The following is a 13,854-nucleotide window of genomic DNA, read 5'->3' on the forward strand; positions in this document are numbered from 1 at the left end:
GAACGTGAGACATCCTTAATTCACTCAAGTAAATTTTATTCACTCCAGTGTTTGCTCCTGCCGGGCCCCATTCCCCTCATTCGCTCATGGCCACAGTATTCAAATCATCCTCAAATATCCGTGCTTTGCGCTGTGCCTTTATCCTTTACACACTTTCTGTTACCCGCTAAAGCCCACAAGACCCCATCATGTGCAAGCCAGCCTCAGCACACACTTTGCCAAGATGGAGAGAGTCCTGCTAGAAAGATCAGACGGTGGTTGGTCACCCTTGCCCTGCCAGTGATATTTCACCTACTCAGGTAACCAGGCAGTCCTATATAACATGCACCAGCTACATTAGTGACCAGAGGACAGAAGTCAGTTCCTGTATATGTGCCCAGGTCCCCTAGCTGGTGGACCCATCACCTAGGCATAGGTGAGTCTTGAAGGATGCATCCTGCTGAGATCCAACTGGTAGCTCCTGGCGAACAATATTTATGCTTGACTCTCATGGGTAGATTCCATGTCATTTGGAAGAAAGCGTTTACCAACAAGATCCATCTGTGAACTTGTAAGCACCATAGCAAACTGGGCATGTGCAGATCTGTCCACCGGCCCCACAGCCTTAGCTCCATTCTGAGCTGAGCCATGGTGTAGACTAGCCGAGCTAAATGACAGCTCGGAGTTCCTCCCTCCCTGGGAAGTTTCTGCAGCGACTTCCATTCCTGCCTTGGGTGGCACTGTAGGTGGGTCCCCACCTAGTCACTGGCAGATGCCTGACCTTGAGTTTTGAACTGATGGGCAGGCTCCTGAAAATGTCAGACATCCGAGGTCAGGTCCACCGGGCTCAAAGAGCTCCTGTCTGCCTGGGGTCTAAGGAGTTCCATGTCATCCTCATTCCTCTCAAGGTTGACATCTTCAGGGTCCCACTGTGGAGAAACGACACAAAAGTATCTTGGTGTGACAGATCCTTTGCAACTATTAGAGCCCAGCCCCCCAGCCCCAGCCCAAATCCTGGGTCTTATGACCCAAGCGAAGACCAGGCAAAGTCAGCAAGCATAGCTAGCCAGGCCTGTGTTCCAGGATCTAGAGAGAGAATATAGCTTTATTAATTTTAGTGATGCTGGGGCGGGGGTGGGGGTGGGACCCAGGGTCTTGAGCATGCTAGGCAAAGGTTCTGCCACTGAGTGAAGTCTCCTGCCCCCACAGAGTGTAGTTTTAAAATCAAGGAGTGACAGAAAACCTACCCTGAACAGACCAGCCCTACTTCCCTTTCCATCTCTCCCATTCATTCCCTCACCAAGCGCTGTCCTGAAGCCTCCTTGGTAAATAACACTGGAAAAGAGCAGCCAAACTCAATGCTCTTTCCAGCCAAAGGAAACACCTTCTCCAGCAGCAAGCTTTGCTCCCCTGAGCTGTAGTACAGGGCGCCCTCCCCCTCCCCCATGCCTCCACCACTCACTGCATCTGCAAATGGACAGCTCCAGCTTCTCCTTGGACATCTGCCTTGCCTGGCTGGAGAGGACAGCTCTGCCTTTGTCCCACATAGCCTTTCCTCAGCTGGGCATGGTGGCACACACCTTTAAACCCATCACTCAGGAGGCAGAGGCAGCCAGATCACTGCGAGTTCGAGGCCAGCCTGGTCTACAAAGTGAGTCCAGGACAGCCAAGGCTACACAGAGAAACCCTGTCTCAAAAAACAACAACAACAAAACCCAAACAACATAGTCTTTCCTCTCAGCTTGAGACTCAGTGGACTTGTCTAAAGTAAACACTTATAGGCCAACTCAGGGCCAGTAAGATGGCTCAGCGGTAAGAGCCCTTGCTGCTCTTCAAGAGGACCTGGGTTCGGTTCCCAGAACCTACAGTGTAACTCACAACCATCTTTAATTCCATTTTCAGAGGATCTGATGCCCTCTTCACTCATCTCCTTGGGTACTGCATACATGTGGTACACAGACATTCATGCAGGCAAAAATTATCTATACGCATTAAATAAAAATAAGAATTTTTAAGGCCATTTTAGGGTAAAAGGAGCTTGCTGCTAAGTCTGACTGCACAAGTTTGATTCCTGAGACCCACAGGATGGTGGGAGAGAACTGGTTCCTGTAAGTTGTTCTCTGATCCACATGTGAGCTCTCTCTCTCTCTCTCTCTCTCACACACACACACACACACACACACACACACACACACACACACACAAAATTTTTTTGGAAACAGGGTTTCTCTGTGTAGCCTTGGCTGTCCTAGACTCACTTTGTAGGCCACGCTGGCCTCGAACTCACAGCGATCTGCCTGCCTCTGCCTCCCGAGTGCTGGGATTAAAGGCGTGCGCCACCACGCCCGGTTGAGCATGATGGGTACCACCATGGCCAACTCCGATAAGAATGGCAACCTGAAATCTGCAGAGGGTTGAGAAGAAGAAATAGGCTCTGTGAGTATAGATGGAGTTGTCTGCAAAACACCCTTCCAAGGCGACAGAGAGTGAATTTTGCACATGATTTAAGACTGAGAACTTTATAGCTGGGCGTGATGGTGCATCCCTTTAATCCCAGCACTCCAGAGGCCAAGGCAGAGGCAGGCGGATTTCTGTGTGTTTGAGGCCAGCCTGGGTAGATGTCTACTTGGAGAGTTCCTGGACAATGGAGACTATGCAATGTAAATACAAAACAACAAACAGCAGCAGCAAAAGTCCAGAAACAAGCAAAGCTCACAGAAGCTATGTCAGCTCGGGCTGAAAGACCTGTTTGGGCAGGATCATAGACCCAGACCCACACACACACTCATAGGAAGACACTGTACCACCACAGATCACTTCTGTATCAAAGCTCAGTCTTGCCAGGCGTGGTGGTGCACGCCTTTAATCCCAGCACTTGGGAGGCAGAGGCAGGTGGATCTCTGTGAGTTCGAGGACAGCCTGGTCTACAAAGTGAGTCTAGGACAGCCAAGGCTACACAGAGAAACCCTGTCTCAAAAAAAACAAAAACAAAAAGACAACCCCCTCCCCCAAAAAAAAAACCAAAACACCAAGCTGGGCATGGTGGCGCACGCCTTTAATCCCAGCACTTGGGAGGCATAGGCAGGTGGATTGCTGTGAGTTCAGAGCCAGCCTGGTCTACAAAGTGAGTCCAGGATAGCCAAGGCTACACAGAGAAACCCTGTCTCAAAATACAAAACAAAAAACCAAAACCAAACAAAAACAAAACAAAATAAAAAACAAACAAACAAACAAACAAACAAAAAACCAAGGCTCAGTCCTGAGAAGTCCCACACAAAAAAATCCTTCAGCCTCTGCTCTGCCCCCCAAAAATCCTAGCACTCAGGAGGCAGAGGCAGGCAGATTTGGCAGGCAGATTTCTGTGAGTTTAAGGCCAGTCTGGTCTACAAAACGAGTCCAGGACAGCCAGGACTACAGGAGAAACCTTGTCTCAAAACAAACAACAATAACAGCAACAACAAAAACCCCAAAACTTCAAGACTTTCAGGTAATGCCCAAAGCACATCAACTCTAAAATGCACATTTCAGCTGTGTTTTGAATAAGGAACCTAATTCAATTAATGATTTTCCTATATAACTGAACCAAGATCTGCCTCTTGGTGATTAAGAACCCCACAATGGGCTAGACATGTGGCTCAGTGCATTAAAAGTTTTTGTTTGGGGCTGAAGAGATGGCTCAGAGGTTAAGAGCACTGGCTGCTCTTCCAAAGGTCCTGAGTTCAATTCCCAGCAATCGCATGGTGGCTCATAACCATCTATAGTGAGATCTGGTGCCCTCTTCTGGTGTATATACAGGCAAAACACTGTGTATATATAATAAATAAATCTTCTTAAAAAAGATTTTGTTTGTTTTTTGTTCTGTTTTGGAGACAGGGTTTCTCTGTGTAGCCTTGGTTGTCCAGGAATCACTTTGTAGACCAGGCTGGTCTCGAACTCACCGAGATCCACCTGCCTCTGCTTCCCTGAGTGCTGGGGCATTAAAAGTTTTGGCATAACCATAAGAACCCTGTGACTCCAGCAATGTGAGGAGTGGAGACAGGAGGATTGCTGGGCTTGCCATCTGCCAGTCTAGCTGAAAAAATACAAGGCACAGGTTTACAGAGAGACCCTGCCTCAAAAGAATAAGATGGAGAGTGGCCTCCATGAATGTTTTATGTTCTGTTCTACCTTAAACACACACACACACACACACACACACACACACACACACACACACACACACACACACGCACCCGCACACACTGTTAAAAAGATCTCTGCTACCCAGTGGCCCTGCAGAACCTGGCACTGACATAATTTGGTTCACATAGCTCAATCTTCTGTCTCTGTCTCGGGTTGTGCAAACTTCCTGTGCAGTTGTGGTTGCAGACTTGGCCCATCTAACCAAACCTGCATGAAAGAGTCTCCATAAAACAACTAAGTGGCCCTTAGCCTCTGAGCCACGCGCTCAGTGGCAGAAGCAGGGGCCTGCTTGGTCCTATGTGGATGGCCCCGGTACTTTCTGTGAATACTGTTGGCAAGTGCAGACCCAAGACCTAGATCAGAGATCTCAGAGTGTGCTCTGACCCAACAATGCCAGAGGCGCCATGCCAGCAGTAGCTAGGCTGATGTTGGGGGCTCTGATGATAGGCTGGGACATAGAGTTTAGCATCTTAACAAGTCACAACAGGACTTCTTATATGCTCTGAGGCTTGAAAGCCACCATCCCAGCTCGTGAAATGCCTCTTTTTGTTTGTTTGTTTGTTTTTTTGAGATAGGGTCTCTCTGTGTAGCTTAGGCTCTCCTGGACTTGCTTTGTAGACCAGGCTGGCCTCGAACTTACAGAGATCTACGTGCTTCTGCCTCCCAAATTCTGGGATTACAGCTGGGTGCCATGGTACCTGGCTTCTTAAATGCCTCTTAAATTGCTCTTGTTAACCCTGATGGATTCACCTGCCTGAGAACAGAAACAGTCCAGCACTTTGAGCAGGTGAACCCTTTAACTTGGCTTAAATCTTAAAAGGTATTTAAGGGGCTGGAGAGACGGCTAAGAGGTTAAAAGCGCTGGCTGCTCTTCCAAAGGTCTGTAGTTCAATTCCCAGCAACCACATAGTGGCTCACAAGCATCTATGAGATCTGATCCCTTCTTCTGGTGGGAAGGCAGAACACTGTATACATAATAAATAAATAAATCTTAAAACAAAACAAAACAAAACAAAAAAATAAAATAAAAAAAGTCATGTTCTCCATTCTAACAAAAACAGAAATGGAAAAATCAACATAGAAGTCCCTCCCCAAAGAGATCGAACACTTGTCCATACCTGTTCCAAGTTTAGGGCTTCCCAATACTCCTGCTGTAGGATAAAAAGAGCCAGAGAAAGTGTTGGACAGATGGCGCCCCTGCCACAGAGCAGAGCTAGGAGTCAGCTCAGGAGCTCAGTGAACCAGGAACCAGAGCCTTGGATGGTGGGGGGTGGGGGATGGGAGTGGGGGATGGGAGTTGGGGATGGGAGGGAGTGGGGGATGGGAGTTGGGGATGGGAGGGAGTGGGGGATGGGGGTAGGGATAGGTGTGGGGGTGGTGAACGGGTGAAGACAACATTCTAAGAAGTAGGAAGGCGGTTGCTATTGGCAGAGTAATTAAATTAGTAAGTTAGTTAAGTGATCAAAAAAAAAAAAAAAAAAAAAATCTAATCCCATGATTGTTAGGCAGGGCTGCAGGTTCTGGGAGACATGACTTACAGAGACTCAACAATGACTATGACTCAAAATTACGGAGGCTGGTGGTTCTAATAATAGTAATAACAGTAAATCTTCTATTTATTAACCACATAGCTGGGATGATCCAATGCAAACTCATAAAACTAAGAAGAGAGCTGCAAATAAAATCTCCATCTCGAAACACGGGGGTTTGCCAAGCAGCTTAGAGTCATTTGTACTCAGTGGTTTATAGCGTGGTTTGTTCCACTCCAAGCCTCAAGTGTGTCTGACTCAAGTCCCTGGAGGGGCACGCACAGACTGTCTGCTGCGGTTCCCCCAGCTCTGCATTCGGTGCCTGGGAGACGGGTGCTTTCGACACAAGAGCTAGGAGTCCCAGCTCATAGGCTGCCTGTGGCTGCCCATTAGGCTGCCTCGCAGGGGATGGATTTAAGGTTACTGGCCTGTGAAAACAAAGCTTCCGCTGTTCAACTCTCTGACTTGTTTTCTCGAGACAGGATCTCAGGTAGCTAGCTGAGGCTGGCCTCAAACTCACTACAAAGCTGAGGCTAGCCTTGATACCCCTCCCTTCTTCACCTCCCAAATGCGGCATGTGATGACGTGCCTCACTCTTTAAATGTTTATTTTGAAATCCTTTAATTATAGGGGTTTCAGCCATACACAAAAGCAAAGGAATAGCGAATGCCAGTGAGGCAGCCTGCTCCCCAGTCTTCTGACTTGGTATTTTAAAGTAAATCACTTTATATGCAAATGCCTTAGGATGCGTCCATAGATAATTGTAACTGCAATGCTTCCATAGATAAGTCCTCACGGTGACATCATGACTAACGCTAACACAATCCCCTTGTACCTCAGCTAACTTCCGCAGCACCCTTAACCTCCATCTTATTTTGCACAGGGAGGAGGGATTTACCATGAAACCCAGGGCCTCCTGAATGCTCACCTTCAATTTTTATTGTAGTTCAGGCTGGTCTTGAACATGTGGCAGTCCCAAGAGCTGGGAGTTTCAGTGAGACATTAAACCTGGCCTAAGCATTATTAATTCTACCAGAACTGCGCCTCTAGGTGCCATCTTTCTTTTTTTTTGTTGTTGTTGTTGTTTTTAGAGGCAGGGTTTCTCTGTGTAGCCTTGGCTGTCCTGGAACTCTCTTTGTAAACCAGGCTGGCCTCGAACTCTCAGAGAGATCCACCTGCCTCTGCCTCCCAAGTGCACGAAGGATAAGAAGAGAAGTTAAATTCAAAAGTGCTTTGCTCTCCCTTAGAAAATATAGACATTCTGAGCCAGGCATGGTGGTGCACGTCTGTAATCCCAGAACTCGGGAGGCAGGTGGATTGCTGTGAGTTCAAGGCCAGCCTGGTCTACAAAGCGAGTCTAGGACAGCCAAGGCTACACAGAGAGACCCTGTCTCAAAAATAATAATAATTTAAAAATATATATATATATATAGCCATTCATGAAGATGTAAAATGGTATTTGACATGTTACAGTTGCTGTGCACTTGTTTCTTTAAGAAGTGTCTCAGAGTGCAGTGTGCTGTCCTGGACCAGATCCAGCTGGTGGAAAAGCGCTGAGATCCAAACAGAGCCTGGAGTCCAGCTGGTAGAAATATACTGGGTTCATTTCTTAGCTTTGCTAAATGTAGCACATTATGTAAGACGTGAACAGAGCAGTTGGGCAAAGGGCAAATCTGTACCAATTTTGAAAACAAAATTTTGTACACCCAAAATTACTCCAAAATGAAAAGTTGATTTAAAATGAAGCAAGCCAATAAGCAGACCTGAGTCTACCAGCTGGGTGGAAGCGAAACCTTTACAGACTTTCCAAGCCAGCAACAGCAAGGCCGTCACGAGATTTAAGGAGAGCGCCCTCTGCTGGGAGGAGTAGTTAGGGGTTTGGGGTTTTGTTGTTAGGATTTTTGTTGTTGTTTTGTTATTGACAGAGTCTCTTTGCAGACCAAACTAACCTCAGACCAGCAACCCTTCCGGCCTCTGCCTGCAGTGCTGGAATTACAAATCTACACCACCACACCTGGCTTTTAAATTAGCATTTTAAACCAACATCTAAGAAGCTCACTTAATTCAAATCTTTGTGCGGAGCTCTTATTAGTTCGGCTTCAGTCCGCCTACCTATGATGTCATTGCTTACCTGCCACGGGGGCGTGGCCCTCCCAGGGCCATATAAAAGGACAAACCCTCCACGTGGCTCTCTCTCTTACTCTCTTACCTCTCTACTTCCTCTCTTCTCTTTACCTCCTCTACCACCCTCCTTCTCTCTCTCTTACTCTCTCTCTCTGGGGTGCCCCCTGCCCCCCTTTCCTTCTCCCCCAATGCTCATTTAATAAACGCTGTACAACATAAAATCTGGCATCGTACCTTCTATCTATCATTGCTCTAATTATTAAATATAACATTGTCTTAATTATTATACATAACATCTCTCTCCTCCCAAAAGACTAACAAAATAAATAAATGTTTTCGGTCTTTCCCTATTTCAAGAACAAAACAAAAAACAAACATTTGTTGTTGTCGTGTTGTTGTTGTTGTTTGTTTCTCAGAGAAAAAGATTACAAAATAACATGGGAAGGGCATGGCCCAGTGGTTGAGAGTACTGGCTGTTCTTCCAAAGGCCCCGGGTTCAATTCCCAGTACCTACAAGGTCGTTTACCACTGTAATTCCAGCTACAGGAGTTCCAACACCCTCTCACAAATACACATGCAAGGGAAAAAAAAAAAAAAATCAACGTACATAAAATAAATAAATAAATAAATGCTTTTTAAAAAGTCACGCCAGCTTGCACTGGGGAAGGGTAAGAAGGAGGATCTGAAGTTTTCAAGGTCAAGTTTTCAAGTTTTCAGCAACATATTGATTTAAAGCTAGCCTGGGCTGCATGAGACTCTATTCCAAAAGTACTCATACACCTGGGACTGGACATGGCCCAGCAGTTCAGAGCACTTGCTTCTCATCTAGAGGACTCAAGTTCGAGTCCCAGAACCACATGGTGGCTCACAGGCATCTGTAAGAAACTCCAATTCCAGAGGATACAGTGCCCTCTTCTGGCCTCTTCAGGCACTGCATGCATGTGGTACACAGACATGCATGCATAAATTACTCCTACTCATAAGATAAAAATAAAATCGTAAAAGTACACACACACAAATTCTATATTCTTTCTTTCCTTTTCTTTTTCTTTTTCTTTTTCTTTTTTTTTGTGGTTTTTTTTTTGAGACAGGGTTTCTCTGTATAGCCTTGGCTGTCCTGGACTCACTTCGTAGACCAGGCTGGCCTCGAACTCACAAAGACCCACCTGCCTCTACCTCCCAAGTGCTGGGATTAAAGGCATGTGCCACCACTGCCCGGCCTATATTCTAGTCCTGTGAGGGTTTCTTTCTGAACAGTTCTTGAATAGCCTTCTGAGAACAACGATCATAATCACACCATATGTATAATGATGACGTATAGATTTAAAATGTTTACATTGCAGTAAAGAGCAAATGGTGCAAATACTTTTTTCTCTTTTACACTCACTACACATTTCCATAGTCTTTATCCTTTGGGATAGGATCTTGACACGTTATGCAAGCCAGCCTCCAACTCCCAAGGGACTGGACCTCCGGGTGTGGCCACCATACCTGGCCCCATGCATTCTTAAATTATTTCCAAGGCTCTGATTCTGTCACCTCTGTGCATCATAGCGCCCAGTGCTTCAATTCATGAGTCTCCTAAAGCATGTTTTCCATGCTTCTGAAATCAAGAAACATGCACTAGGGCCAGGTGTGGTGGCACACACCTTTAATCCCAGCACTGGGGAGGCAAAGGCAGGCGGACTGCTGTGAGTTCGAAGCCAGCCTGGTCTACAAAACGAATCTAGGACAGCCAAGGCTACACAGAGAGACCTTGTCCTGAAAAACAAAAACAAAACAAGAGAGAGAGAGAGAGAGAGAGAGAGAGAGGAGACAAAAAGAAACATGCACTAGTTTTTTTTCTTTTTTCTACACAGCACGTGGCAGTATTTTTATTATTGTTGTTGTTATTATTCCTGGGGAAGTAGAAGGGAAATAAAGTCATATTCTAGGTTTAAACTGTGGGAACTAGGGCATCTAGCTAGCTACTTCTTCTTATATTGGGGAAGAAGTGACTGTTCCTAAGACCAGGGAGGTCACATTTTCAGAATGGCCAGAGAGAGACAAAACAATTTCATCTCCTTGATTGAACTAAATGGATTTTCCTTTTTGCCTCTTGCAAACCTTAAAATCCTACATCATATTTCCCCAAACTCTCATCTATGTTTGTTTGTTTGTTTATCAAGACAGGGTTTCTCTGTGTAGCCTTGGTTGTCCTGGACTCACTTTGTAGACCAGGCTGGCTCCGAACTTACAGCGATCCGTCTGCCTCTGCCTCCCGAGTGCTGGGATTAAAGGTGTGTGCCACCATGCTTGGTGGTTTATATATTTGAATGCTTGGTTCCCAGTGGGTGGAATTGTTTGGGAAGGGCTAAGGGGTGTGGCCTTGTTGAAGAAGGTGTGTTACTGGGGAAGGGCTTTTAACTCCCTTTACCTTATGCTTGTGCCTCAAGATGTGGGCTGGAGAGATGGCTCAGAGGTTAAGAGCACTGACTGCTCCTCCAGAAGTCCTAGATTCAATTTCCAGCAACTACGTGGTGACTCACAACCATCTATAATGTGATCTGATGCCCTCTTCTGGCCTGCAGGTGCACATGCAGCCAGAGCACTGTATGTAAAATAATAATCTTTTTTTTTCCATTTTAATTTATTTTTTCTTTTTCTTAATTAATTTTTTATTAATTTATTCTTGTTACACCTCAATGTTTATCCCATCCCTTGTATCCTCCAATTCTCCCCCCCCCCCATTTTCCCATTATTCCCCTCCCCTATGACTGTGGGCCCAGGGGTCCCGCTCAAACTAAGGCACCAGCCAAGGACAATACAGGCGGTAAATTTTAAACCCCTTCCCAGATCTAGCCAATGGTCAAAACATTCTCCACAGTTGAGTGGAGAGTGGGATATGACTTTCTCACGTACTCTGGTGCCTCACGTTTGACCATGTCCCCTGGAGGGGGAGACCTGGCGGCACTCAGAGGAAGGATAGCAGGTAGCCAAGAAGAGACTTGATTCCCTATGAGCATAATAAATAATCTTAAAAAAAAAAAAAAAGATGTGAGCTCTCAGTTACTGCTCCAGCACATGCCAGCCTGCCTGCTGCCATGGTCATGGTGTCTCATCACAGCAACAGAAAAGTGACTAAGACAATGACTGAATAACCAATTACGTAGCACTTACACTGGATCAACTAGCGTTAGAACCTCGCCTCTTTGACTGCCTCATACTCCCTGCACTGCTCTGCCTCTCTGGGCTGTGGCAGAGGGATACGCTGCCTGAAGCAATCCATAGGACAGGAAGTACTCTCAGGAAAGGCAAGGCTTTCCAGCAAGGCAGGACTGCTCTGGGTGGTCTAACCGGCCGACGTCTCCAGCAGGTCTGCACAGGCCCCCTGTGCTGGATCAGAGAAAGCAAACCTTCCTTTGTGAAGGTGGCACAGCTTCTTCAGAAAGATGCTAAGGTTGGAAGGGAGGGGCCGCCTGGGAGAGGCTACTGTGTGTGCAAGCGATGTGCAGACTCCTACGTCCTACAGTCTTCCTGATGCACAGTGAACCTTGGAGCACATGGGAGGGACACGGTACACAAGGGACATAACCCCGAGTATTTGCACAGTGTTGCTGTTCAACTGCTCCTCTGGTCAAGGTCAACCACGGCTTCTGGGCCTTGAGCCACAGAAACAAAAACACTCAAGAGCAGTTGTGCGTGTGCATAGTGCGCATGTGTATTGCAGGTGTCTAGGCTGCCACAGGCGCAGCAGTTATCAGGGACACTGACCCTCTTGGCTGGTGGCTTACCCTCTGCTTTCCTGAGGGAAGTCTTTCTAGTTTGGGGAACTGACTGTCTCAGGGTTTCATTGCTGTGAAGAGACACTATAACCACAGAAACTCTTCTAAAGGACAATATTTAATGGGGACTTGCCCTCAGTTCAGAGGTTTAGTCCGTTGTCATCATGGCGGGGAGCATGGTGGCACGCAGGAAGGAGCTGAGAGGTCTACATCTGGATCGGCAGGCAGCAGGAAGAGAGAGTGACTCTGGGCCTGGCTTGAGCTTCTGAAACCTCAAAGCCCACCCCCACTGCCACACTTCCTCTAACAAGACCACATCTTCCAATAGTGCTACTCCCTATAAACCTGTGGGGACCATTTTCATTAAACAACAAGAAAAAAAAAAAAAAAACCCACCACATTGGCCCAGGGTAAACAACCGTCACCACCAATCCACCTTTATACCCCCACTGTGCAGGGGACTCAAGAATGCTCTACAACATCAAAGCTCTTTCACACTCAACCTTGGCTGGGACTTTGTGCCTTTCCATTCTTTCTGATCTCAGGGCAGGCCCAGTGTTTTGAAATGCCTTTATAGGTGTGCCACTGCCCTTGTGTTAAGTGGGTTGCATGAATAATGTGTGGATTTGCAGTCTATGAAGTGTGCCTTCTCCTGAGTATGCTTAACGTCCACACAGACCATGCAAAATGGCCTTTCTGTATGACTATCCGTCATAACTAGGTTTGAAAAGTGTTCATGTGTTCCCCTGAGCAGTCTTCCTCAGTGCTACACTGAAGACAGGAAGAAAAAAAAAAAAAAAGAAAGAAAGAAAGAAAGAATGAGCTTTCTACACACCCTGGCTAGTTTTGTATCAACTCAACACAAGCTAGAGTCATCTGAAAGGAGGGGACAGCAATCGAGAAAATGCCTCCATAAGATCAGGCTGTGGGCAAGCCTGTGAGTTCAAGGCCAGCCTGGTCTACAAAACCAGTCCAGGACAGCTATGGCTACACAGAGAAACCCTGTCTTGAAAAACAAAACAAAACAAACAAACAAACAAACAAAAGTCAATAGTGCCTGTATAAGACTCTGCCAGAAGCCAGGCATGGTGGCACATGCCTGTAACCCTAGCACTCAGGAGGCAAAGGCAGGTGGATCTCTGTAAGTTCAAGGCCAGCCTGGTCTACAAAGGGAGTCCAGGATAGCCCGAACTACAAGGAAAAAAAGAAAGACTCCGCAGGACCTTGCACAAGACACACACACAGTCACAATCAGCATGCTCTGCCATTCTGATGGGTAGGTGCTAGAAACGCATGGTGAACTGGAATACTGTGGATACAACACAATGACAGAAGCATCTTTCATTTCTTCACATCCCCAAGTGCATGATGGGAAACTCGGTGTTCACAATAGTAGGCACACACCCCAAGAACCTAAAACCACTCTATGAGAGTTAGGAAATTGCCAGGTGATGGTGGCATACGTCTTTAATCCCAGCACTCAGGAAGCAGAGGCACGGGGAATTCTGTGAATTCAAGGCCAACCTGGTTTACATATTGAGTCCCAGGACAGCCAGGGCTACACAGAGAAAGCCTGCCCAAAAAAAGAAAGAAAGGAAGGAAGGAAGGAAGGAAGGAAGGAAGGAAGGAAGGAAGGAAGGAAATTGATAAAGGTGACAGACACTGAGTGTCCTCTAGGCCCACCCACAGGCCTGGACAGTGCAAGAACTCATTCATTCACCTAAGGGCTCAAACAGAGCCCAGGTGGTCAGTGACAGATTCAGCCCACGGGGATGGGGGAATGGACAGATTCAGCCCACCCAGGAACATTCAGGGCAGAGGGGCCGGCAGTGGCAGGAGCATCAGGAGAGAGGAGGGCTGTCCTGGACGCCTGAGGTGTGTGCCATCAAGCATGTTTGTGAATGATGCTATCTTAGGGATGAGACCGGCTGGGAGCCCAGGATGTGATCTCTGAGGCCTGACTCTCATCCTCACCTTTCCATCTTTCAGGCGAGACTTCTCAAGGCATGCACAGAAGATCTGCCTCGCTGTGGCCAGGAGGCACTAGAGTTGCCCGCCTGTGGGCAGGTTCGGGCTGGTCCCTCTGCCCTCATGTGTTTTTTCTTCAAAGGCCCACGCTCTGAAAATGCTTGCTGAATGACTGACCAGCTGCCAAGGTGAGGTATACGGCTGCACCATCTACTAACAGACGCTCTCCTGATCTCAATTAGCAGCAAACAAACCGAGATGTTCAAGGAACCTGTTTCTCAAAACCAGCGGCACTGAGGAGGTGAGAG

General features: G+C 46.9%; 1 protein-coding gene across 1 annotated transcript in view; it reads right to left on the reverse strand.

Annotated features, from left to right (window-relative positions):
• Window positions 1–671: 671 nt before the first annotated feature.
• The window catches only part of Tmem44 (transmembrane protein 44), a 32,804-nt gene continuing 19,621 nt past the window's right edge, over window positions 672–13,854 (reverse strand). Inside the window, exon 10 of the mRNA XM_051150820.1 lies at window positions 672–908. Within this exon, the coding sequence (XP_051006777.1) occupies window positions 798–908 (111 nt within the window). The 3' untranslated portion in view covers window positions 672–797. The remainder of the gene's footprint in view (window positions 909–13,854) is intronic.

The sequence above is a fragment of the Acomys russatus genome, chromosome 8 (genome assembly GCF_903995435.1).
Source record: "Acomys russatus chromosome 8, mAcoRus1.1, whole genome shotgun sequence".
Classification (NCBI taxonomy): Eukaryota; Metazoa; Chordata; class Mammalia; order Rodentia; family Muridae; genus Acomys; species Acomys russatus.